Source organism: Babesia bovis, chromosome 2, assembly GCF_000165395.2.
Source record: "Babesia bovis T2Bo chromosome 2, whole genome shotgun sequence".
NCBI classification, from domain to species: Eukaryota; Apicomplexa; class Aconoidasida; order Piroplasmida; family Babesiidae; genus Babesia; species Babesia bovis.
The window spans coordinates 1,696,482-1,719,422 of record NC_010574.1 but is presented as its reverse complement, the minus strand read 5'-3'; the positions used below and the strand labels follow the sequence as shown (position 1 = coordinate 1,719,422).

Below are 22,941 nucleotides of genomic sequence, written 5' to 3'. Positions count from 1 at the left end.
ATACAAAAGCTGCCAATTCCCCACATTTGGTGAGGCGTTTACCGCCTAAGGAGACCATCCTAGATGTGTCTGTAGCTAACCTCACCCGGACCAACCAGATCACTACAGTTGGGTACCCATGAGTACTACCCTGGTACTACCATGGAATCCCAGGTTATCGTAAGTATATCACTACTTATGAGTATTCTCTAGTAGATTCCTATCGCACGATGGATAATAGCACGTGTACTACTATAGTACTGGTGATACTATGGCTTTCCCTGTGCTGCCAGGCACAGGGTTTCTTGTTGACCCTTGTAGACGTTGTGAACGCGACAATACTACCCATTAGTACTACCCTATCCACTTTACTACTAGGAGTATGTCTATGGCAATGTAAGAAGGCGGGTTACCTCGTATCCCCAATGACCTGGTACCACTGGGTATTATTGGTGCTATTAGTAGTACTACAGGTAGTGGCAGTGGCGCTGGAGCAAGTAGGTTGGGGTCTATGGAAGGTTCTATTCCACGATTCGATATATCCTATTTACGGTATTGCAGTGGTATTACTCGTTGTACTCTCTATTCTTTGTGGCACCCTATACTGCGGCTGGAAGTGTAACCTGTTCTGTAGACCATGTTGCAAGAGTCAGTACATATGCTATGGTAGTGCAATAGTGGTAGTACTGGTGGTACTTCTAGTGTTGGCCGTGACAGCATCAATGGTAAAGTATCTCGGTAATAACTTTATTCCCACCCAAGAATATTACAACTATGAAAACTTAAATGAAATATGGAGTGTTAGCTACCTTGGTAAAGTGTTAGTTCCCTGTACTCAATGCTATGCCATGGCAGTTTTATGGAATACTACACTAAGGTTACCATATACAGTCGCGGAGGTAGTGGCCCTAGTTGTATCCGCTCTTGCACTGGTTTCCATATTGGCATTGGCAGCACTACCCAGTACTGTGGAAGAGGAGGACTCAGTATCATCCAGCGCTACAGCGTACTCTTTCTTAGCAGTGCATCTAATAGCCTTGAGTATTACCTGGTACTGCCTGGAATATAAGGGGATATTCTACTGGCCCAAGGATTACATGTGCTTCGGGCTATTCGCAGCAGTAGTTATACTAGTAGCATTGGTAGTGGTAGTGATACAGATTGCTATGAATGACAACAAACTTAAAGGTCTGGAATTCACCTTGCTGGGCTACTCAATAGTACTGATGGTACCAACACTCTGGTATGCATACCGATGTGGTCTGTTGACATGGAGATGGAATTCCTGTCTCCCCAAGAAAAAGGATCTCAAAACTACTGACAGTGCTGAGAACACTACACCAGACACTGATATCGCAAAGGAGTAGTATTAGTGAGTACTTCCACTACCACCCTGATACACTTAATGGCCTAACTTTGGGTAGCCCAATATGAACTGGGAGCGTCCACTGTGGAAGAGTAATTTGTATTATGTATATAATAGAGAGTAGTGTTCAGAAATTGGTGAACATATGCAATAATGGGCATTATACATTAGCAGTAGTGCAGTAGAATACATATAGAATGCTAGTTAGCACTACTCATTACCATATACAGCATCTCCACATTGCCACTACATCACCATAATGGTACGGTACCGTAAACTTAGTGTTGCACTATTACTCTACACTACTATACTATGTATAACCGAGGTGTTCTATGATGTCACTGCAGATGAGACTACCGCTGTCCAGGATACAGTACCTGGTACTCCAGAGTCACCTAATAGCTCCACTACAGCTGACCTAGACCGGCCTGAAGATATTGAGGAATCTACATCACGCACTGCTGAATCCCAAGGGTTCTACCAAAGATACAAGCAGTTTGTGGTCAAGCATAACAAGACATTTACCATTGTCCTTGGGGTACTGAGTGGCTTGTTGCTTGTTGGTGCTCTTGTGGCCTGCTGCGTTAAAGGAGGTGAAATGAAAGAGTACGTAGCATTCTTAATAATACCCATAGTATTTTGGATGGGTTTATTTGGGTACATGGTCTACAAGTTATATGGAAACAAGGTGATGGCTTTCTTTAAAAACAAAAAGGCAGCTGTAGTGAAGAGTACTGTGGATTCCACTGGGTAGTTATGGAGAGACTGCGGACACCAATAGTATAGGCTACTTCTTACGATGCCAACAATACAGCAACACCTATTTACCTGTATGTGGCACTCAATTGCAGATATGTGAATTCTGTGGACTAGCGTTGCTAACAAAGGAATGTAATGTGGATCGCAAAGATAGTACCCAATGGCCATCTTCACCGCTTCTTAATAGATTTATAATACTGTACTGTAATGGTATTATACAGTCTTCTACAGAAAGCAACTTCTATACATAACTCACGTGGCACTTGTGTATATAATTAGACACCAGCAGGTTTAGTGTATTTTCCTATGATCAATGAAGCAGATATGACCAATACATCATTTGCTACCATACAATAGCATATTAACATTAAATGTAAATTGTAGTAATGATATTGTAGTGTATAGGGTATGTTGCCGTACGGCTTTTGCAGTAATGATATATGACATCCGTGGGATACAGCACTATTTCCAGCGATAATGGATACAAATAACTATTGTAGATAGGTGTATTCCAGAGTTACTCTTCTCGCATGTACTATGCATGGGGCATAGCGATAACTATACGTCCAAAAGATATGAATCTCATTCCTTATTGACCTCACCAAAATGCTAGGATTTAAAACCTTACCAAAGCTATGCGCAGTTGTGGCATTCGGGTTCTTCACTATCACCACGTCTAGCGAGCTTGCCCCGGAGCAACCCGAGAAGGAATCATCAGACATCGGATCATTACGTGATAATGAAGAACCATCTACTAAACCTTCGGAACTACAGAAGCCCCCAAAGACCTTCACTCCAGAAAACACGAAGACAGGAGAACCTTCCAACCTTTCTCTTGAATGGCTTTTGTTACCCGAGCCTAAAAGCAGAAAACGTCTTCTTGACGAGTTGCCATTTGACTTAGCCATTGATGTATCAATGGATTTTAATGAGCCAATAAAGAGCAAAACAAGAAACCGTATTAGGAAGTTTTTTTCATTGAGTGAGAAAGAGCAACAGGCAAAGCGTTTAGCTTCATACGGTTTCTAATTGTAAATCGCCAATAATAGAGTACATTGATAATAACGCAGTTATCGTAATGTCATAGTACACATATATCCATAGATTGCTACAGTGATATTTAATGATAGATATGGCATAGTATGTCATTCTACATCTACATAGACTATCTTCAATAACACTAGCATCAAATGCGTTCATGAACGTGTATAAGTGCCTCTGTTCTAGCAATGTCCATTGGCCTTTTAGATACACTTTTGTAGAAGCCATATAGATATCTACTGTTGCCTTCAACACCTGTAGGGTGTAACCATTAGGATATATCATTACAGAATGTCATCAATATTAGTCCCGCTAGACCCGGAATGGGTGCTATCAATTGACCCTACAAATGTCATGTCATCCAACTGCAATAGTAAGGGACATCAGTAGTAACACAATAGATTGCCTGACAGAGATACCACATGATGTTACTGTACACTAGTGCTACCGGATAAATCATTGTATATAAAATGTAACCCAGAGATACCATATAGAACTGCTGTAGCAAAGAGTCCAATATATTCTATATAGCAGTAGGATACCAGTGAGATAGACAATTCAAGGTTATAAAGGGTACCATCTTCATTGATAACCCCAAACACTTAGAGATATTTGACCAGTGTATTGTGTAACAAAGCTATTCGTATGGATTCCAATGCGGAGAATGCTAAAGTATCACTGGAATTATTACATACATGTATGATATAAACAATGTACAATGCTATGTAGTTGCCATGTTACATGAACACTTTTATCTTGATTTGGTGCAACAGAAGCAATTCTATATGGCCTACCAGGTGGTACACATAGATCCATTGACTGTATCGTCACTAAAAGTGTATGCATTCTAGGGCAGTAGTGATTAGTAATGAGTACTATTACAATCCTACCAATAACTAACCCGTCCTTTTGAGTAGTAGACAGTACAACACATTTCGATTTACTTCCACTGGTATTCCATGTCATTCCCAGGGTGTATGGGGGATACCCGCAAGGCAATTCCATGTGTACATCGCGCGTGTCTATTGCCAATATCTAGCCAAGATGCCGGGTATTAAGGCTGGTATAGGCCCTTACTCTGATGAGGCTGCCCCTAAGGTGGCTGATCAGGTAAGGTACCTCATGCCAATCGCTAAGCTACTGTTCATCTTGGTAGCAATACTAGGGTTCGGTTTCTGTATGGCAATGTTGCTGATAGCCACTGTAGAGGGTATACAGTTGAAGGCAATGCAGCCTGGAGAGTTCAAGGCTAAGAACGCTGACATGACTGCCCTGAGCATTGCTATCTGTCTGAGTCATCTAGCGCTACACTTTTTGGGCTACCAATGCCGGTTCATGAAGCTACGATGGACTTCCTGGGACAGTGGATTGTTCATACTAGGCTTCGTGGTCGTCATCTCTGCATTCTTTGCAGTGTTCGTAATGGTGATGCCAACAGATGGGATTAACGTGGGAAAGGACGATGCGTATGGTGGCGTACGTGCCTATATCGCCATGGGATTCACTGGCCTTGAGCTGCTGGCGATGTTCGGTTTCATTATTTGCGCTATGAAGACACATTGCTTCGGTGGCTGCATGACACTTAACAAGAAGGTGTTCTACACGTTTGCATTTATATACATGCTGGTATTTGCTGCCCATGCGTATACACTATATGATTTAAAAGAGCGCCCGAATGACTATGGAGATAAGGAGACTACCTGGCACAAGCACAGGTTCATGGCAGCGGCTAATTACATTTTCGTGATTGGATTGTGTATCAGTGCATACCAGGTAAACCTATGCTGCATGTCATTTACCAAGTGTGATGGTGTGTTCATATTCCTGACTGGCACTGTCGTAGGCATACTTATAACAGTATGTCTGTCAATGTTCCCAGACATTACACAAGAGCAATGGACCCTCGTAGGCCTTATCGCTATGCTCTATATACTTACGGTTGCACTATTCTTGTACATTCATGCCAAGAGGCCGCTGTGCAAGTACTACAACCCGGATGTAATAACCTTCGGGATATTCACGCTACTGTTCCTATTACTGGTATCCACCTTGATAGCCCTGGGGGCGAAATATCATACTAATATCGCAAGCATTGCGGCTGACATTAAATGTGGGACGTTAATAGCCATGTTTCTGTACGGCTTTGTGGTATTTGTGATAATGTTAGTGTTCGGGTTCAAGGGCAATGCCATCAAGGTAATCAAGGGGCTCATCAAGCAGGCGCGTGACGAACGATTCCTTAGCAACGCCCATGAGCTGGATGCCAATCCTTTGTACAACTCAGACTCTGAAACACCGGGTAGTGAATGTAACCTTCGCGGACCGGAGTCATCAGGAGGTGTCTTCCGTGATTCGTGGTTACATCCAACAAACTGAGTGATGTTATATAACGGAATGAATCAGGATACGAATAATAGCTATGGAAAGGAAGCATGCTATGTCCAATGTACTATGATGGGATTGTTGTACGTTTAGGAATAACTGGTACTGAGCAATCACATCGACTGTTCTATTACCAGATGCCATCTACCTTGGAGAATCCTTGAGCAGACTAGTGCAGTGAACTACATGAAAACGTGGTTCTATAAGCTATCTCTACACTGCTATCACAGTGCAGTGTCTTTTTAGCACTGACTGTTGACCTTGAAAGCACCTATGGGGACCTGGCTAGCCATTGATAACACAGCCTAAATTGGCCTAAAAACCCAGAAGAATAGGACAAAACCCAGAAAGAGTGTTTGGGAGTATTAGGGAAGACCTCTTAAGGAGCTGGACCAGAGCGCATGATCCATTTGGAGCTATTCCGTTAAGTGTTACTCCAAAGGCGCTGTGTAGCTCTAGCAGACATATCGCTTGACGGTAGTGTAATTCAATTATCGGATGTTCACACTGATGTATATGTAACCGGGTCATGTAAGGATCTCGTACGTAGACTCTATTGCTTGACACTGTACCAAGTGTATAACTCTCCCCGCACTGGGTCCTGTACCTATAGGTGCCATTAAAAGCAGGTTGCCAACACACCTGTCTCAAGCTAACTATCGCCACCATCACTCGAAGATGCCAGGGATAAAGGAAGGCATCGGCTGCTATGCCGAGAAGTATGTACCACTGGTACCATTGACAGGGATTACCATCACCTTCCTGGTAGTTGCCGTCTTGGGGCTAGGATTCTATTGCGCCTTGATGATCAACGCCGTTGTGGAGGCTTTTGGTAATTTAATGACCGAAAAGCCTACATTGCTCAAATCTGAAACTAAGACACCACTATCATTTCTTATTATGGTGATGTATATACTGTTGCACGTCTATGGCTACAAGTGCTCGTTTGTCGAGACTCCTATATGCCGCAGGCGGGCCCTGTTCATAGGATTAGGCTTTGTGGTAGTGTTCTGCTCATTCGTAGCAGTTATGCTGGCTACTATTCCTGAGGAGTGGCTGGAGCCTACTGGACTCCAGTCTTACGTAAAGGCTGAACACCGGGTCTATGGCGCCATGGGCTTCTCGGGACTCCAGATAATCGCACTTGTTGGATTCATCATTGCAGCCTATAAGCAACACTGCTTTGGCAAGTGCATGACCAGGAGCCGCAAAGCGTTCTATGTGATAGCGTTATTGAATTTAATACACCTGCTAGGTTATATTGTTAACTTGGGTCTGTTTTACAAAAACGGTAAAGTGGAAACGGAAATGAAACAAATGAAAGACAAAGAGGAATGGAAAGTGTACCAAGGATCTGCTACTCTCAACTACCTACTGTTGATAGCACTTGTGATAAGTGCATACCAGATCAATATGTGCTGCACGCCGTTTAATGGCTATGAAGGTATATTTTTACTGTTTGGTGGTGCAGTTATCGGTTGTATAATATGTGCCATGTTGGCCTGTGAAATGGACAATGCTCCTGCTAAACGACATTACGAGCACGCCATATACCCTATTCTGTTTCTATTGCTTGTATTTACTGGTTTGTGGCTATACTGTTTACATGCAGCTAAGCCGTTTGGACAGTACCATACTGTATGGGAAGTGGGATGCTTCATGCTAGGCCTTTTCCTACTGGCCATGATAGTCATTGCAGCAGTGGTCATGGGCGTTGCTGCATTTGCAAAGGGGAACCCAGCAGTGCCGAAGATGTTTGAAGGATGGCACTCCCTGGCCATTCCCGCCTACTTCCTTGTGATACTTGTACTGTTTATAATCTATGGTCGCAAGAGCGGCTTATTGAAACGCATGGGTTCCTGGTTCAAGAGGGCACCTGAACAAGTCCAACCTCCAGTTACACCGGAGCCCGAGCCTAGTGAACCCTGTCAACTTCGCGGACCAGAATCAGTAGGAGGAGTCTACCATGATTCTAGGTTGCATCCAGCTAAGTAGTTGGATATACTGTCAGGACAGAGTCCTGGAATTTGAATGACTGGATATGTATTTATGCTTTAAATTGGCGCAATAAGCATTGTATGGCTCATGTCGTATAGGCGTGTTACATAATCGTATTATACATTTCGAAACTACGTTTATGTACAAATAATCTATTCAGTATCGCTTTGTAATCATACACCTTTTATTATCATTTATTAGGGATTGGATTTCCTTGTTAGTGATTCTGATCTATCCCCTTTTGCCAGAACACGTACAAATGTTTGGATGCTATATGTACTAATCAGAATTAAAAACAGTGTTGTTATTTTGTATAGAAAATAGTGTTTGAATGAGTGGCTGATGGAAATATATGTCAGACGGAGAGCTGAAAGAATAAATTAATTAGTATTAATGATGAGAACCGATAATAATGTTAGATTGGTGTGACCATGGCATTTCGGTTGTGGCAATTAACATGAGCAAATATATGACTCATATGTTCGTTATCACTGAGGAGGATACTGCCAAATGAGAAAATTGAATACTATGGATGCCGAACGAGCTGTGAGGTAATTGCATAGACAGAGATGTGCCAGTAAGTCTACAAAGGCTGTAACCGAACTAAAAGTGCATGTATTGTCATTGTGAAGTTGAAATGTTCATGGATGATGGATACGCAGAAATATCACAACGATTTTGCGAAGTGAAGATAAATAACACAACCACTGTAGCATTGGTTTATATCTCTTTGTTGGATACAACAAATGCAATTTGATAGAATAATAATCATAAATAATTTGACAGATGGTACCGCATGATTTCTATTACAATATCAGCCCAACTCCACAAGAAAACTCATTCATTAAGTAGAGGGTCGTTATTGTGCGATATTTTCGATTCCGCTGTTATGGTCTGCTTATGCTGTTCTATGGCTTGTTTTAAAAACAAAAGGGGTTTCATTTGCATCTTGAATTTATTGATGAGGAAATCGATATAATCCCTACTGTCTCTATCGAAGTTTGAACTCATAACCATCAACAGAGCTCTGTTATTCAATTCTTCTGCTCGTTTTAAGGCTTGAAACGCTCTTTCCTCATCGTCGTTTGACGCAGTGTAATCATAAAAATGGTCTATTACATAATCTAGTGAGTCACATACAGATGTATATAACCTCTGATTTTCATCATTCAATTCTATATCATCCATTACTATATCCACATTATTCCCCGCAGATGATTGCAAATTAATAGATGAATCCAAACGTTGAAAAGGATTAGGTAACCGAGATGCTCTCTTTCGATCACGTGGTAGTATGTTATGTTCTCTTCCTGATATATCGGAGCACAAAGAAGACAAAGTTGGACACATGTTGCGTATAACCAATGGTTTACCGATGAAATCAATGGAATCTGTCGATTTACCAATTTTTTGCGATGCTTGCATGCTGCTTGTTGTGATTCCGGAATTTTTAACTTTAGCATTCAGAGATAACGACACAGCAGTAGATGGTGCGGTCAGTTTCGATTTATGTGTTTTGGTAATACCCGAATTCGGCGCACTCGCTCTAGGTTTCCTTGCGTTTGTGTAACCTGGATTATAGAGAACACTAGTATTAGAATGCGTTTGCGATTGTTTAAAATTCTTCACACGCGACGCATATCGTAGAGTATTCAACGTTTGCTCACAACTCGAGCTGCTCGGACATATGTTTGCGATCATGAGACTTCGGCTCTCACCTACGAATATGTCTCGTAACACTTTCGTTAATTCACAATCCCTGAAAGGGATATGAGCCTTATTCATATCCATCGACCTTATACATTCTTTGAGCGCTAACAAAGATCTATTGATACCTGCACCATCCATTTGGGTCTGCTTCGGTTGATTTATGCAATCTGCGCCTCGCTCACTACCCGCCAAATCTATAAAGGCAATACTACCTGGGACGATTATCGGTTTATCACTTTACATACCACTGTTTTTTGATGTTAACTTTTCTCTTAACTCTATTCTTAATACGGCGTGTGACCTTGATGATTGACTATTTTGTGAATTTTGGCCTATTTTTCTCAGGGCAAGTCCTCTTAACATATGTGACATTAAATCTTCCTTACTTTTCATTTGTATTACAGACAGATCTTTAATTATGACTTCACGCTTTCCATTATCTAAAGCTTCTAATGGTTTCCTACGACTTGTTACTATGAGTATCATTGGCATACCTATCTTGAAGGAGGTCGTAGAGCTTTCCGCAATAAATGTCATAAAAACTGATCACCACATCTAAATTTCCCTCATATTCTGGTTTTTGCAGCATTTGATATATGTCATTTGCGGCATATTCATAAATACCGGCTGAGGTAATTGAACCAGATGGATAATGAACTTACGCATATAATCATGTTTGAACGTTTTTAGTTGCCTAGAACCTATCATTGTGAACGTCTTGCCACTACCCGTTTGACCGTAAGTAAAACAGGAGCACGTTTTCTTCTGCTTAAAAGCAAGCTCAACCAATGGTTTCACATAATCATTGTATACAGTATGGTTGTCAGCATGCTCATCGTAAACACGGTCCACACAAAACTCATATCGCTCAATATAACTTGTTCCATCTATTCTCAATCTGGTCATCAACATTAAACCATGGTAAGATAACTCACTTTGGTTCCTCAATTATGGCCGCAGTGTCATTACACAATACAACATCTGTATCTCCTCTAGTTATTTCTAACTCATTAAGCGGCCTTTTGCGGACGATGACGTCTATACGACTCTTATGCATTGGTGCTACCGTCATCATAATAGTGTTCTATTAGAATCCAATACACATTGAAGCTATTTGGTATACAAAGTATGTGGTATGAAGTTATATAAAGAATGATGTGTATTTTGAAACCGATGTGTTGATTATGATCTCGTGTAGCATACCATTAATCATCGAGGCACACGATAGCCACTACACATTCACGTCAATAACCCATTAGACATGCATTTATGAATACCTTTATACTTTTGGAAACCGAAATAGATTAATATACATCTACACAAATGGTTCATTGATGTGTAAAGTATTTGTCAGTGTTAGGCTATGTGTTATGGCTTTCTAGGCCATCACCTTGAAAAGTGCCACTGTGTTCTCATAGATTCTGTGTACTCGTTAAATTAGCATCAAGTTAACTTACTTGTTGCAAAATTCTTTGAAATCTAGCTCTGGTGCAACAATCTGGTGTACTACTTCGGCCACTTGTCTATAGAGTAATGTCTATTCTTCTGCCTGACTTACATTATATAACAAGGCTCGTTTCTTTGGTTAAATATTGTATCTCCTGTCATCTTCTCTGCCTTTTTTACAACGGGGAACATTGTCTTAACATATTTGATGCTGGCATGCGTTGCCTTTATTCCACACCATGGACAATCTACGTACGTTAGTTGTGTTAATGGACAACCTACCAGTTTCAAACATAATTCTGTCGAGAGGAATTTGTCTTAACACTTCTAAGTTTGCTGCTGTTTTCAGGGAGCAACCATTTATTCCTATGTACATTCCCAGGTCAATGAGCTTTTGCAATGATTCAGCATCGCTAGTAAAGCTGTGACATACTGCTCCACCCTTGATCCACTTATCCTTATTCCGCATTAATATATCTAGTGAAACAATATATATTGTATGATACATGAATATTGGTATAACGGCTTTTACGGAAGCAAAAGCGTGATACTATCAATAGCTAGGGCACTTGAGTACCTACCGATCGTATCTTCTGTGGCATTCCTCATATGTAAAAAAAGAGGGAGACTATGTTTCTCAGCCAGATTCAGTTGCATCTCAAAGTACCTGGTGGCGTTATTTTTGTTTATTTATAAACATACTTTTTTTGCGTTTCCTTTTCACACCAATTCAAGCGATCGTAATCAAGTCCTAATTCGCCTATGCAAATGATACGATCTCTATTTTGCGTGATGACATCATCCAGAGCATCAATGTATTCTTGTGCTGTCATATGAAACTTGTTCTTGATAAATTCATTACACATGGTAGGATGGACACCAGCGGTTGTGAATAATGAGGCACCAGTGTGATCTGCGCCATGTGGAAACTAATAAGAACATTTTACCATATTCTCTACATATTTCTAGTGACTCGTAGACATCACCGAGAGTTCCAGCTGTCAGAATCATTTTTACAACTCCCGATTTCCTAGCTCTTTCTATTACCCTGGATTTACACTGAACACTTTCAACAAAAAAATACCCTGCCAGATCCGGTACATGTCTTATTTTCCCGTTATAAACTCCTTTGTACATTTTGTCAACAAGGTTTGCACCTATGTCTATGAATGCACAATCATGATTGCCCCTGTCCAGATCTTCCATTGTTGTAAATGAGCGATTGCGCGTTATTCCTACACCTTTAATCCTTTTGTGTGATACAGAAATCAGATGTGTGAGAAAGGAAGGCAGAAATAACCTAGTGTTCATAATGCCATATTTTATATAGCCACCCATTAAATTACATTACGATATTCGAAGAATGACGTTACACATTAAACCACCATTGCACAGGAAATTAGTCACAGTGAATTAAATGCTATTGTACTGTAGAATACTATCATTATACGCATCATAAATGTACTGTACCTTTTGATGTTGGACAAGAACCGTATGAAACAAATCAATAGATATTGTTAAGTTGAACACCTGAATAAGATTTTTTAAAATACTAGATCTTATGTATAATTACTTTCATTATTTCATCTAGATAGCTCATTCTTATGCTAACATTTATATATACTCTTTCCTGTTTAGGTTTGCGCGAACGGAATCTTAATTCGATGATAATGCCGATTTAAATATATGAATAGCGTTTTATTTATAGTTGCATAATATGATAAAGTCTGTATCACAATGTATTTGTGTATCCTTCAGGTTTTTAACTTCTTCTTACTATCGTACCATTATTCTTATATTTATGGAATAACACCGTTACTACACTATTTTTGTTGCAAACGTTCTCTTCATTGGTTGTTTATTATGTTCGGTTAACTTTCGATAGGCACTTGTATGTGATGAATTTATTTACTTAAATACTATGTACACTTGCACTTCCGATTTTACGTACCTTTAATAGTCGTTGCACTTCTAATATCAGAATATATGAATCAAACAAATGGTTTGACAGTCTGGTTTGGTGGGTAGTTATAGACGCCAGTCAACTTATTGTCTCTTATTTATCAATGAGGTGGATAAATAAACAGTGTCTTGCAGTCCATTATTTAAAGACAGATATTGAGAATGATGCATAACGTATTAAACATTTATCAGCATATTGTTAACATACATTACTGCTTATAGAAGGATGTCATATTGGCCTATTATCGACAGGTACGTACAATTGAATTCCCTTAATCACTGATATTTCCACTCTATATCAATGCAGCACAAGTAAACGAGAAGATAATATTATCATTAGAATTGACAAAGCTTTGCAATAGTAACATGTTATGAATGCCAATTTTTTACAACCATCAAATTAATGGTTCGGTAGCATTACAATATTTCTCCATCGAACCCAGACCATTTATGTGAAAAAACAATTCCTCTTAACATTTAGTAGACGCCAAATGACATTTACAAAAACAGATCAAACCCGTGATAATCATATCATCACGGTGGATTGAGAAAGACAGACATTACCCTTCCGGATAAATGATAGAAGAGAGCTATGTTAGTCAAACAGAGTCGGCATTTGAGTTATCGACCGAAGATGTGATACATTTATATGCAATAAAAACTTCACTGCATTAACAAATTAGATGTTAAAAAAGCATTCTCTCAGGCCGACTTATTCCCCCTTTAAGAATATTAAAATTTGTTTGCTAAAATAGTAGTCATTGCAGTAAAAATATACTTCACCATTTATATCATATGAGGATGACAACTTTCGATTTTTAATACAGATTACTGAATACATCTCAAGGAAATGCTTATGTAATGTGTAAAATGTGACACATCCTATTTAATAAACATTTCAAATGTTGTTTAACATGATTACACTGCATTAAAGAAGATTGATGCTAGATTTCATAAGTAAATGGTACTAAGTGAGCTTTATATACTGTAGCCTCAATTGGGATATTGCCTATCACCAAGAACTAGAATATATTTGGATAGACAGTTACACATAACCATTTTACGACGTTAAAATCATCATTAACATTACTAGAGTTCATTTGATGCATTGATTGTCCATATGGTGACCATTTGCCATAAACCCTTCACTACGTGGTCCCTACCGATTGGCGATACAAGACCTACAGTTTACATTGGGAGATAAATCTTTACAGCCAAACCTAATGCTATAGCGTTAATGTGTAATTAGATGGCACGATTAACACCTATTTAGAGTCCAATGTGTAATTGTTTACTGATTCCGCACTATGGTTTACATATTTTGTGATATGCATTATAGTTATGGATCCTTTGCTGGATTCTTCTAGTGGCAGGCAGGTTTTGTCTCATGTCGTAGCTGTTTTTAATGACGCATACGTGCGTTTTACTCCGATGAAACTTCTGGAAGACAGCATTCTGGACAATGCATTTAGTTTAATGGGCCGTGATGTTCACTTTTTTACAATATTCGACTGGCGAGGGATCATGCGACGTCATTTTTGTTTAAAGTATGCAGGATGCCGTATGAGACAGATCAGAGTGTCATACGATTTTGAACGTTCATCATTAACTGATATGAAGAATGTCGATTTTACCAATGGACCCGAAACGGATTCTCATGGTGATTTGCACAATAGTTTTTACTTGGAATATAAAGGGTCAGATACAGTGATATCGCAATTTAATCCATCGCATCACTCACACTGTAATGGTATTCGTTTAACCTTTTTGGATCGTGCTCATTCGCACTATAGGATTATAAACGTTAATTTAGGGCCTAAATTGCCATATAAATGTGATGGAGACGTCGTTAATACTGATTGTTATGATACAGATTCTAGGTATGCTGTTCCATCGGATGAATACATTTTGCAAATTGGACTTCAGAAAGAGCTACACATGCTGGAGGAAAATGGGATACCACTTCCTGATCTATTGATATCTGTTCAACCTAGGTTGTGGCACATACTACGACACATATTTTCTTCTTTCTACATAAAGTGGATAAACCCAATGCTGAGTGCATTATCATATTCAGGCAGGCATTATCTGGAACAGCCCACAGACTTCCTTTTAGCTATTGACAGTATAATCAGACGACTAAGTTCATCATGTTATTATGGATACAGTATTGTTCACCAATTCGGTCCTTGCGGTGTACCTCCCTGGTTTTTAGCCGCATCTGAACTTTATGAGTGCTTCGGTCTATCTTGGCAAAATTTGAGTAAATGTATCGACACATTCTTTGACTGTGAACGGCGAAATGGTCGTTAAGATGATTACCTTGGGATCAACAACATTAGCTGTTCTCTGATTTGTGTAGCTTGGGATATAGTGAGCCTTTGCATAAGTTGTTTATTTGTTTCTCCCTGTGGGAGTATCATTGATAAACCTGAGATTGTCTGACACAGATATTATCTTCTATACCTAGCAATGCTTCTAGAAGCCGAGGATGCTGAAGGGGTTGCAAAAGGTGCAACCTCATCTTCATGAACACTTCAGAATCTAACAGTTGTACGACCATATCCATCCATAGCCAGAATTCGACATGGAAATGCATTTTAGATCTAAAACACACATTGTATATTTTAGATATCACTTACATTCTTAGAATTATGTTGGACGCTAGGTCATATTTTTCACGCCACAAAGCTAATGACAGTGCTGCTGCCAAATTATGTTCCCTGGAATGTTATATTAACCATAAATACAAAATACCAGCACGTTTGAAGTTGAATGCCCAAATCTTCTCCACGTTCAGTAAGTAGGTACATTCTCATTTCCCTGGTTTCCTGATGTATTACATTTCACAATAATTGCGATCTAACCTCAGCTGTTAATAGAGTCCAATTGAGTGAGTGCACCATTCGTTGGAGGAAGTTAGTATCCTGTATGGCGATTGTAGATGAATATTACTTTACTAACAGTTTCTCGTTCAAGACACTTCGATGTAACACCATAGAACTTCTCAAAGCCTACTTTCGTACCAACATTAATAATGATTCTACTTCCGCGATCTTCCTGCGGGTAATATGGATCATATTAATAAATACATACCAGTAGTATTTCATCCCTTTTGAAAAGCTCCAAGAGTTGCTGTGATACTAGATCAAAATGTTCATCTCCAAGTCCAATCACTAGTATAATGGCTCTGATGATGGTTTCCATAATAATCTCCGAGTCGCTGTGTTTGAAGCAGGAGACTATGGTCATACTAACGGTCGATGCAATATCGTTCATTATCAGTGGCTTTAATTCCAATAGCAAAGCAATCCATTGCAACACTGTCAATACAACCACTTGATTGCGATAGTTACTCAGTATTGATACTAGTTCATGTGCTACTTTTTCAACATTAGCAACACTGCGCTGCTCTTTGGCCATTCGAAACAAGTATTTATTCGCTTCTTGCGCACATTCGCTAACATCTCCATGGTGGTTGGCAATAGAGATGATGACTGACTTGAGTAATAGTTGAAAAGCATCAAAATGAATAACATTTGGTTGCAATGATGCCATTTCTTTAACCCAACGTATGTTAGTTTTTTTAATTACATACTCATCACGGTTCATGTTGATTAAGATGACATTCAACATTTCATCACTGATGATTTCGCTCTTTGCTGCAAGCGCATTTTTGAAAAGCGCCAAAAACTCCTTTAAGCAGTGCTCAGCTGCATTTCTCACATCTCTTGCAAATTGATAATGTATATTACCACTGAATTACCTGTTATTGTCGATCAGAAAATTGAATAATCCGACATAAACCTTTGGAATATGCTTCAATATGTTTATTTCTACTGATGATAAAAGCGTTCATTGGTTACAAACCTGGCAAAGAATTGATTGTATTAATCCATGAAACCTGCATTAGAATTATTATTTTAATTAATACAGTACCAATAGTAATCTTACATGAGAATTTGTTACATATAACCGGCTGGCGATGAGATCAACAACTTGATTGACGGCGTGATTGCCTTCTTCGACTATTATTTCCTTTAATAATCGGTTTATAAATTGCGATGATTGTCTCACATCTTCGTCTTCGTCACAACAGAGCTGCCATAGAATAGATTCATTAATTTTAAAAGTACCTTGCAAACCCCGTCGAAGATATCATTGAAGCAACGCATGGATGCCTGTTTGGCCTTCTTAATTATATTGTACAGAGACTGCACAGCTTTAAATATCTATGTAACTATATTTACCTCGCACGCGTAATACCGTACCGTTGAATCTTGGTCAGTGAAGTATGGAAGGACAAGTTTGATAAATGTATCTCCGTGGCGATTGAGGTGAGCCTGTTCCTATATGATAAGCGACACTTAGTTACTCACATCCAGAGCTATAGCAGCAGATGCTAACCCTATCATCCCTCCAATTCGATATTCCGAAATAGCGTTATCCATGAAGTGCGTTACAATAACATCAACGAAGCGTTGTACCGCCTCATCACAACGTTCATTTGTATTATCAGTTTGTTCAACATCATTTAAGAAGTTACTTACGGCCTGAGATATGGCATTTCGTCCTCTTTTGCGGAATTCTGGATTACCATCAACAAGGTACTCATGTGTATGCTTCGGTAGGAATTCGTGGCTCATAGCCACATTGTAGTCGACCATATTATACATAAGACATAATGTAGAATATTGATATTTAGTTATGTGGCTCTAAACCCAAACTGAATGGTTGGGATGACGACATCTACGTCGTCATCATCAGTGCAACTAGCCTCAATAACTAGGTATGAGCATGACGGTAACAATGGAGCTTTAGTTAGTTTCTCTAGCAGCTAAGAACCATTATATACCGATGTGTAAAACTTACTTGGGCAATTGGTTGTGAACGCCGTTCTCTTTGATGTGCAGGCATGAAAGAGTTGTATATGCAAGTATTCCCAGCTGAAAGAATGATTGCTTCCACATTAAATTTCACTCGTATGGCTTCTATAACGTCTCCCACTGTACCATTTGGAATATTGATTTTCACTTTGTCCCAAACGGTGAAATTTGGTGGAAGTGCACGTATTGCTCCACCAACAACGGGGTCATATTCCTTATCCGAAGTGGTTGTTGGTGGCATAGGTTCCGATTGCAGCCACAGTGGAGTTGCCAAACAGCAGAATGAGTTTCTGAAGTGTTCGATTTTGAGTTTTTGATAGCAGATGGTCTTTACGAATTCTAGCATTACCAGTCCCGCTATCATAGAGGTGGTTGTGGCAATGGCAGGTATAATTTTGCCTGATATCATTTTTGCCTTCATACGATCGCACTGGTCGATATCGTAGTTTTGGCACCTCAAGTTTGCCGTCGCCCAAATGAATTCGATATGGTAGTTGGTATCATCATCCTTTTCAAATTCGACGGATTCGAACACATTGCGTGAATTCATAATCTCCTGCATTGATTTAGATCTCGAGATAGTGCATTCCGCCGGGGTTTCAACCACAACATTTAGTTTGTCCTGCGATAGTTTGAGTATCTTAGGTTTGAACGGCTCAAATTGCATGGGTGGCATCATTGCGACGTCGTCTTGATTGACAAGTACCTTTTTACCCTATATACAAATATATCAATATAGATTTAAACCTACAATAACTGTGGCGAGTATGTTAGCAGTAGCTATCAAAAACATAGAAACGTATTTTTCAGAAGGGTTGAATGTTAATGGCGTCGGCATCCTTTTAGGTGGACTCCAAAATTTATGTCCATCCGACGTACGATGATCCTTGGGGAATGAGTACAACAGCTGGTTGATATCGTTAATAAAATATTTGTTAACAAGCTCTGCGGCGATCTGTAAGAGTTCCGTCTTAACGTTAGTATCATTAATTTTCAATAGCTTCGCGATTAATGAAATCTTTTCGTCCGATATATCGTCTACATCTGACGCAGAATAAATGGAAAAAACAATAACTTACCAGGCGAGTTTTGCTGTATTCTTTTCAAGTCATGTGCAGTCTGTGTGAATATACCCTCAAAAAGGTCCCTAGCCCATTGTATTGTATGATCAACTTGGTAAGGGAAGTGTTTTAGGGTACACAGTGGAATTGAATTCTCCTGGGGGTCTTGGCTCTCACTATAGCATTGTGTCATGTGAGGAATAATAACTTGAACATTTCCCATAGTTCCCAGCGTTCCAGACTCCAAAAGGGGCTTTTCATACCATACGCAGCGTCCATCTACGTATGTTCTTGCCTTTATATTATCCAAGGCGTTCACAACAACTGTTAGTTCCTCCCAGAAACTATCATTAAACATGTTTTCACTGTCTGCTCCAACTGCTAACTCTAAGGCATCTATCTTCATGTGTTCATTGATTTCTTTTGCCGATATTGCAGCCACCTTAGATTTTGACATACCAACATGTTTCTGTTACTTGTATGGATTTGGTTAGTCCACTCACCTTTCTGAATAGAAACTGCCTGCTAATATTAGAAACCTCAATCCTATCATTATCTGTAATCTTAACTATACCTCCATTTTGAGTGCCACAACCCAATAGTGCGAAGTGTTTCATAAACTCACATCCAAGCGCACCGGATCCAACCTTCAGATGAATTACATGTGCTCTAATTGACTTACCGTAAAAATTTTTGCACTTTGTATCTTGCTTTGTATTTCTCTACCCCAAATTGCAATATGATCACTGTATCTAGAGTCGTATCCAATATCACTATTATTTCCAGATGTGATTTCAGTGGGTAATGTAAAATCACAATATAGCCACTGGTCAATCGGGTGATATTTCCCCGTGAACTTTACCACTTCGTGGGCTACAACACCACCTACAAAGGAACATATGGGCGATATCCTATAACGAGCATTTTTTACAAAACTATTGAGAACATCTTCATCAATCTTTTCAACTGCACATGATTGTGCCTTAGTATTCAATGTCTTTGCTGTGGCCAACACTGCGTCTGCACTCTGCCCACTTATGCGATATGCCATGCTAATCCAATGCAACTGTTCAGCACGCCCTATAAGACTGAGATCCATTGTTATCATGCAACCATTTTTCGATGGATTCTGTATGGCATCTTCGAGGCTAATGAAATCAATTTGTTTAGATCTCCTAATTTCCTTGACAATACCACCCGTCACGTACTGACCAAACCCACGAGTATCTCCTATAGTGAACGACTCTTTATCCTTGATGGTTATCTCTATTGGACCCATGTTATTTAGTTCATCCATACCTTCTACTTCTGAAAATGTGACGAAATCACCTGACTGGAATGGCATACTACCCTCTGTATGAATATAAACCAGACCAGCTTCTTCCTAAAAACAAATTTAAACCGATAGAAATAAACTTACATTAGATATACCTGATACTATTGCGGTATTGATTTCCTTTCCTGATGGGTCAACACAAACAAACTCATTACCGAAATCTACGAATACAGCACCAACCATTCCAAAGGTATCAGCTACTATAAATCCTACTCTTTTGTTCAGTTTGTTGTTGCGGCATGCCCTATTGACATTAATCAACATTTCATATTGTTGATCACAGCAGACAACTACATCGTGCCTTGTTATTAACTCCTGTTTTAACGTTACAGAGTGTTAGCTGATCATGTACTTACCTCTACGATTGGCCCATGATGTACTGTAATCTGAACGTTTCGGTTAAGATCTTGTAAGTGATGTAAGCAAGCATCACTGACTGTCTTAACTTCTACATCAGAAGACCTGATGAAGAAATTCACACCTAGATCTCTACGTTCAACTATGTTGTCGTCTGTGATGCAAATAGCTTCTACACCCATCAAGGCAAGATTTTTTGCTGAACAATGTGTAGGCCTATGGTGTAATACATACCTATTTCTACTCCCACTCCTTTCATACCCAGTATCAGAACCTTTAGCTTTTGTATTTTACCCATGGTTTCTATACCGAATGTACCTATTTGCCTCGAGTAGAGGTCGGTATCAACCTCCGAGGCGGTATCGTCTATATCCATTTTGGAATCTTTTTGATAACCCAATGTTAAATTACTTTTAATATATAAAAATAATTTAAAACAATTTTAACACAATATTATCTACGATGTGTACTTTATAAATGGGTGCTGAAATTGGGGCATTGAGACTTTTTGTCGTCCCATCAGTGTGGCGGTTCCTAACAACTCTTAAATTGTGGGTCCATATTTTATAATACGCCACAATGGCTTAACATTCTGGATATTATAACCACTGATTTGCTGTAGATACGCTTGAATATTCTCTTCCTTTTCATAAGGGTCAAGCGTTGCTGATGCGATGAGTTCCAAAATAGTGTTGATATCCTTTTCAACGGTGACGAAGCTCTGTTGGATCGCTTCTGCGATTTTATTATCTGCGTCACTACACTCGCTATCCCTAGCAACGTGCAGAGCAGCCATTGACGACAATTTTTCCATTTTAGGTAATGTCCTTTTATCATGTTTTTCACATGCTTGCTTCATTTCGTACAATATCTTCGTTGCAGAGTTACTCTTGTGATTTAAAAACAATGTAATTGCTCCAGGTAGGTTGGCTGTTAAATTCGCCATGAGTGGCGATGCAGTGCCCCTTTCAATTGGTTTTGTTTTTTTGATTCTGTAAATCGTATCCATTGCTTGGCCATATAAGATAGATTCAGATTGCCTTTCTGTGTTAACCGCGGAATAGCTTTCCAATATTCTATCAACTGACACACTGGATAAGTCAACATTTTCATTTTCCAAACCTGAAAACAGGATATATGTTTCCAGTATGCTGGCCAGAGCAGTTAAACATCTATCCACAACAGTTTGATCTTCTATCCAGCTTTTCAACAATGGCTCATATTGCTGTCTAATAGCATCTATTTCTTTAGAAGTTTCGATCATTGTTTCTCATATTGCTCAATACACTTAAGCACTTCTACTTCCTTCCTGTTGGTGAAATATTGCTGAAGCTCATTTGAGATATTACCTACAAACCAACCTTTATACATGCTCTATATTCTAACAATTGCGGTCTACATTTATCTTCCATATTTCCCTTAAGAAAGTCATTTCTTATCCATGCGTTAAAGCATTTTTGGTATGTTGCTTTAGTTTCATGGCAAGGTTCCTATCGAATATAAATATATCGTAATAATACACACCGTTTCAGATGATTCACGTTCATCCACTATACCTTCTGAGGTACTCATATCGTAATGGTTATGTATGTGTAATATGCTTTTTCCTTGCTAGCGTTGTACGACACTGATGTGGATATTCTATCGCACAAACTGCGTGATTCTCCTATTATAGCGCATCGCTGCTACAACTTATATATGTGTAACAGTTGTGAGCATTTATTTGATGCTTCTTTGGCGTTTTAACTGTTATTTTTTCTACAGCTTCCCCATATAGGTGTTATTGAGTTCAGTCTAATATTTCGCTCCACCTTATTCTTCTGTGCCTCGTATCACTGTATTTTAAGGATACACACAACCATATTCAGCTGGTGCTTTTATATAGTACGGGAATTAACGATGGCATCCATTAGACAAAAGATCGTACGTTGATGTGTATACTGTTTAATAATGATTCAGATAACTGTTGCCGGTCCTCCTGGCTCCGGAAAAAGTACGATGTCGGAGCGTATGGTACGCGCTTTTGGTTTTAAACACATATCAGCTGGAGAGTGCCTTCGTGAAGAAATGGCAAACCCCAACTCTAAGAACCAACAGCTAATCCGTAGTTACATTGACGCCGGCAAGGTGATACCGGTTGAGATAACAATAGAGCTTTTGTTGAAGAAGATGGAGTCATATGGTTGGGGTCGTGAGATTGTGATAATTGATGGTTTCCCTCGCAACGCGGATAACGTTAAAGGTTGGGCGTTGCGCATGGCGCATAACACTGAGTTAGTTCACATGTTATCTTTTGACTGTCCCATGGAAGTCTGTCGTGAGCGCATTATTGCTCGCATCAATGAATGCGCACGCACGGACAATGCGACCGCTGCAATTGAAAATCGCATGAAGGTATACTACGATGACACTATGCCTATTATTCATTCGTTGATTATGGCGGGCAAATGCACGGTGTTGAACGCTGCTGGCACAAAGGAAGCCGTTTGGGACGAAATAGTGAAAGTACTGGCCAACTTGGGCTTCCATCGTGTGGGTGATAACTCGTGATTTTATTATACCACTAGGAGAGTAAAATGCCCTAATAGGCATATAAGGTGCCTCATGGTTGTTATATACACAACTACAAAATGGATGTAGAACGTGGCTAAATAGATT

The 22,941-nt window shown here is 39.4% G+C and overlaps 13 protein-coding genes across 13 annotated transcripts; 7 read left to right on the top strand and 6 right to left on the bottom strand.

Moving 5' to 3' along the window:
- Positions 1-34: 34 nt before the first annotated feature.
- Positions 35-1,491, top strand: BBOV_II007800 (putative integral membrane protein). The gene has a single exon (XM_001610248.2). The coding sequence runs from the start codon at positions 210-212 to the stop codon at positions 1,344-1,346; it is 1,137 nt and encodes a 378-aa protein (XP_001610298.2). The 5' UTR covers positions 35-209; the 3' UTR covers positions 1,347-1,491.
- An 88-nt stretch (positions 1,492-1,579) lies between these two features.
- On the top strand, positions 1,580-2,124 carry BBOV_II007790 (putative integral membrane protein). Its single transcript, XM_001610247.2, has one exon. The coding sequence runs from the start codon at positions 1,605-1,607 to the stop codon at positions 2,097-2,099; it is 495 nt and encodes a 164-aa protein (XP_001610297.1). The 5' UTR covers positions 1,580-1,604; the 3' UTR covers positions 2,100-2,124.
- Positions 2,125-2,690: 566 nt separating this feature from the next.
- BBOV_II007780 (SmORF protein) lies at positions 2,691-3,183 on the top strand. Its single transcript, XM_001610246.2, has one exon. The coding sequence runs from the start codon at positions 2,711-2,713 to the stop codon at positions 3,131-3,133; it is 423 nt and encodes a 140-aa protein (XP_001610296.1). The 5' UTR covers positions 2,691-2,710; the 3' UTR covers positions 3,134-3,183.
- Positions 3,184-4,159: 976 nt separating this feature from the next.
- Positions 4,160-5,626, top strand: BBOV_II007770 (putative integral membrane protein). The gene has a single exon (XM_001610245.2). It carries the CDS (start codon positions 4,190-4,192, stop codon positions 5,519-5,521), a length of 1,332 nt encoding a protein of 443 aa, XP_001610295.1. The 5' UTR covers positions 4,160-4,189; the 3' UTR covers positions 5,522-5,626.
- A 564-nt stretch (positions 5,627-6,190) lies between these two features.
- BBOV_II007760 (putative integral membrane protein) lies at positions 6,191-7,562 on the top strand. Its single transcript, XM_001610244.2, has one exon. It carries the CDS (start codon positions 6,206-6,208, stop codon positions 7,520-7,522), a length of 1,317 nt encoding a protein of 438 aa, XP_001610294.1. The 5' UTR covers positions 6,191-6,205; the 3' UTR covers positions 7,523-7,562.
- A 790-nt stretch (positions 7,563-8,352) lies between these two features.
- Positions 8,353-10,347, bottom strand: BBOV_II007750 (Kinesin motor domain family protein). The gene is made up of 5 exons (XM_001610243.2): positions 10,171-10,347; positions 9,898-10,133; positions 9,730-9,862; positions 9,481-9,695; positions 8,353-9,447 (listed from the first exon to the last, which is right to left on the bottom strand). Exons 1-5 carry the CDS (start codon positions 10,308-10,310, stop codon positions 8,363-8,365), a joined length of 1,809 nt encoding a protein of 602 aa, XP_001610293.2. The 5' UTR covers positions 10,311-10,347; the 3' UTR covers positions 8,353-8,362.
- A 221-nt stretch (positions 10,348-10,568) lies between these two features.
- On the bottom strand, positions 10,569-12,121 carry BBOV_II007740 (deoxyribonuclease TATDN1 domain containing protein). Its single transcript, XM_001610242.2, has 8 exons — positions 11,766-12,121; positions 11,629-11,729; positions 11,384-11,594; positions 11,263-11,348; positions 10,964-11,158; positions 10,794-10,929; positions 10,693-10,758; positions 10,569-10,656 (listed from the first exon to the last, which is right to left on the bottom strand). The coding sequence occupies exons 1-8, from the start codon at positions 12,017-12,019 to the stop codon at positions 10,614-10,616; spliced, it is 1,092 nt and encodes a 363-aa protein (XP_001610292.2). The 5' UTR covers positions 12,020-12,121; the 3' UTR covers positions 10,569-10,613.
- A 1,719-nt stretch (positions 12,122-13,840) lies between these two features.
- Positions 13,841-15,100, top strand: BBOV_II007730 (uncharacterized protein). The gene has a single exon (XM_001610241.2). It carries the CDS (start codon positions 13,985-13,987, stop codon positions 14,954-14,956), a length of 972 nt encoding a protein of 323 aa, XP_001610291.1. The 5' UTR covers positions 13,841-13,984; the 3' UTR covers positions 14,957-15,100.
- BBOV_II007720 (Vacuolar protein 14 C-terminal Fig4p binding family protein) lies at positions 14,800-17,324 on the bottom strand. Its single transcript, XM_051767564.1, has 13 exons — positions 17,023-17,324; positions 16,915-16,986; positions 16,780-16,875; positions 16,598-16,744; positions 16,514-16,547; positions 16,410-16,479; positions 15,740-16,373; positions 15,608-15,703; positions 15,511-15,570; positions 15,401-15,474; positions 15,286-15,366; positions 15,110-15,249; positions 14,800-15,074 (listed from the first exon to the last, which is right to left on the bottom strand). The coding sequence occupies exons 1-13, from the start codon at positions 17,317-17,319 to the stop codon at positions 14,962-14,964; spliced, it is 1,914 nt and encodes a 637-aa protein (XP_051623223.1). The 5' UTR covers positions 17,320-17,324; the 3' UTR covers positions 14,800-14,961.
- A 15-nt stretch (positions 17,325-17,339) lies between these two features.
- Positions 17,340-20,785, bottom strand: BBOV_II007710 (ubiquitin-activating enzyme E1 family protein). Its single transcript, XM_001610239.2, has 9 exons — positions 20,518-20,785; positions 20,283-20,482; positions 20,011-20,241; positions 19,273-19,974; positions 19,094-19,237; positions 18,609-19,059; positions 18,281-18,573; positions 17,516-18,244; positions 17,340-17,480 (listed from the first exon to the last, which is right to left on the bottom strand). Exons 1-9 carry the CDS (start codon positions 20,657-20,659, stop codon positions 17,349-17,351), a joined length of 3,024 nt encoding a protein of 1,007 aa, XP_001610289.1. The 5' UTR covers positions 20,660-20,785; the 3' UTR covers positions 17,340-17,348.
- A 17-nt stretch (positions 20,786-20,802) lies between these two features.
- BBOV_II007700 (uncharacterized protein) lies at positions 20,803-21,582 on the bottom strand. Its single transcript, XM_001610238.2, has one exon. It carries the CDS (start codon positions 21,545-21,547, stop codon positions 20,828-20,830), a length of 720 nt encoding a protein of 239 aa, XP_001610288.2. The 5' UTR covers positions 21,548-21,582; the 3' UTR covers positions 20,803-20,827.
- BBOV_II007690 (uncharacterized protein) lies at positions 21,490-21,966 on the bottom strand. The gene is made up of 3 exons (XM_001610237.1): positions 21,808-21,966; positions 21,645-21,773; positions 21,490-21,609 (listed from the first exon to the last, which is right to left on the bottom strand). Exons 1-3 carry the CDS (start codon positions 21,853-21,855, stop codon positions 21,544-21,546), a joined length of 243 nt encoding a protein of 80 aa, XP_001610287.1. The 5' UTR covers positions 21,856-21,966; the 3' UTR covers positions 21,490-21,543.
- A 113-nt stretch (positions 21,967-22,079) lies between these two features.
- BBOV_II007680 (UMP-CMP kinase family protein) lies at positions 22,080-22,940 on the top strand. Its single transcript, XM_001610236.2, has 2 exons — positions 22,080-22,206; positions 22,243-22,940. The coding sequence occupies exons 1-2, from the start codon at positions 22,183-22,185 to the stop codon at positions 22,831-22,833; spliced, it is 615 nt and encodes a 204-aa protein (XP_001610286.1). The 5' UTR covers positions 22,080-22,182; the 3' UTR covers positions 22,834-22,940.
- Position 22,941: the final 1 nt, after the last annotated feature.

What these genes read in the sequence shown, in the direction of transcription:
- BBOV_II007730 (XM_001610241.2), top strand. Translation starts at nt 13,985, where the DNA reads ATGGATCCTTTGCTGGATTCTTCTAGTGGCAGGCAGGTTTTGTCTCAT.
- BBOV_II007800 (XM_001610248.2), top strand. Translation starts at nt 210, where the DNA reads ATGGATAATAGCACGTGTACTACTATAGTACTGGTGATACTATGGCTT.
- BBOV_II007790 (XM_001610247.2), top strand. Translation starts at nt 1,605, where the DNA reads ATGGTACGGTACCGTAAACTTAGTGTTGCACTATTACTCTACACTACT.
- BBOV_II007710 (XM_001610239.2), bottom strand. Translation starts at nt 20,659, where the DNA reads ATGGATATAGACGATACCGCCTCGGAGGTTGATACCGACCTCTACTCG. An exon ending in AAAGTGCAAAAATTTTTACG is followed by an intron (nt 19,238 to 19,272) that starts GTAAGTCAATTA and finishes ATTCATCTGAAG; the next exon opens with GTTGGATCCGGTGCGCTTGG. An exon ending in GTTCACAACCAATTGCCCAA is followed by an intron (nt 17,481 to 17,515) that starts GTAAGTTTTACA and finishes AATGGTTCTTAG; the next exon opens with CTGCTAGAGAAACTAACTAA.
- BBOV_II007680 (XM_001610236.2), top strand. Translation starts at nt 22,183, where the DNA reads ATGGCATCCATTAGACAAAAGATC. An exon ending in CATCCATTAGACAAAAGATC is followed by an intron (nt 22,207 to 22,242) that starts GTACGTTGATGT and finishes ATAATGATTCAG; the next exon opens with ATAACTGTTGCCGGTCCTCC.
- BBOV_II007740 (XM_001610242.2), bottom strand. Translation starts at nt 12,019, where the DNA reads ATGGGTGGCTATATAAAATATGGCATTATGAACACTAGGTTATTTCTG. An exon ending in CATGTACCGGATCTGGCAGG is followed by an intron (nt 11,730 to 11,765) that starts GTATTTTTTTGT and finishes GTGTAAATCCAG; the next exon opens with GGTAATAGAAAGAGCTAGGA. An exon ending in CAGAATTATGTTTGAAACTG is followed by an intron (nt 10,930 to 10,963) that starts GTAGGTTGTCCA and finishes TAACGTACGTAG; the next exon opens with ATTGTCCATGGTGTGGAATA.
- BBOV_II007720 (XM_051767564.1), bottom strand. Translation starts at nt 17,319, where the DNA reads ATGTATAATATGGTCGACTACAATGTGGCTATGAGCCACGAATTCCTA. An exon ending in TATATGTAACAAATTCTCAT is followed by an intron (nt 16,548 to 16,597) that starts GTAAGATTACTA and finishes ATTCTAATGCAG; the next exon opens with GTTTCATGGATTAATACAAT. An exon ending in AAAGGGATGAAATACTACTG is followed by an intron (nt 15,704 to 15,739) that starts GTATGTATTTAT and finishes TATTACCCGCAG; the next exon opens with GAAGATCGCGGAAGTAGAAT.
- BBOV_II007700 (XM_001610238.2), bottom strand. Translation starts at nt 21,547, where the DNA reads ATGATCGAAACTTCTAAAGAAATAGATGCTATTAGACAGCAATATGAG.
- BBOV_II007780 (XM_001610246.2), top strand. Translation starts at nt 2,711, where the DNA reads ATGCTAGGATTTAAAACCTTACCAAAGCTATGCGCAGTTGTGGCATTC.
- BBOV_II007770 (XM_001610245.2), top strand. Translation starts at nt 4,190, where the DNA reads ATGCCGGGTATTAAGGCTGGTATAGGCCCTTACTCTGATGAGGCTGCC.
- BBOV_II007760 (XM_001610244.2), top strand. Translation starts at nt 6,206, where the DNA reads ATGCCAGGGATAAAGGAAGGCATCGGCTGCTATGCCGAGAAGTATGTA.
- BBOV_II007750 (XM_001610243.2), bottom strand. Translation starts at nt 10,310, where the DNA reads ATGATGACGGTAGCACCAATGCATAAGAGTCGTATAGACGTCATCGTC. An exon ending in GTTCAAACATGATTATATGC is followed by an intron (nt 9,863 to 9,897) that starts GTAAGTTCATTA and finishes CAATTACCTCAG; the next exon opens with CCGGTATTTATGAATATGCC. An exon ending in TACGACCTCCTTCAAGATAG is followed by an intron (nt 9,696 to 9,729) that starts GTATGCCAATGA and finishes AACAAGTCGTAG; the next exon opens with GAAACCATTAGAAGCTTTAG.
- BBOV_II007690 (XM_001610237.1), bottom strand. Translation starts at nt 21,855, where the DNA reads ATGAGTACCTCAGAAGGTATAGTGGATGAACGTGAATCATCTGAAACG. An exon ending in AACGTGAATCATCTGAAACG is followed by an intron (nt 21,774 to 21,807) that starts GTGTGTATTATT and finishes TATATTCGATAG; the next exon opens with GAACCTTGCCATGAAACTAA. An exon ending in AATATAGAGCATGTATAAAG is followed by an intron (nt 21,610 to 21,644) that starts GTTGGTTTGTAG and finishes AATGAGCTTCAG; the next exon opens with CAATATTTCACCAACAGGAA.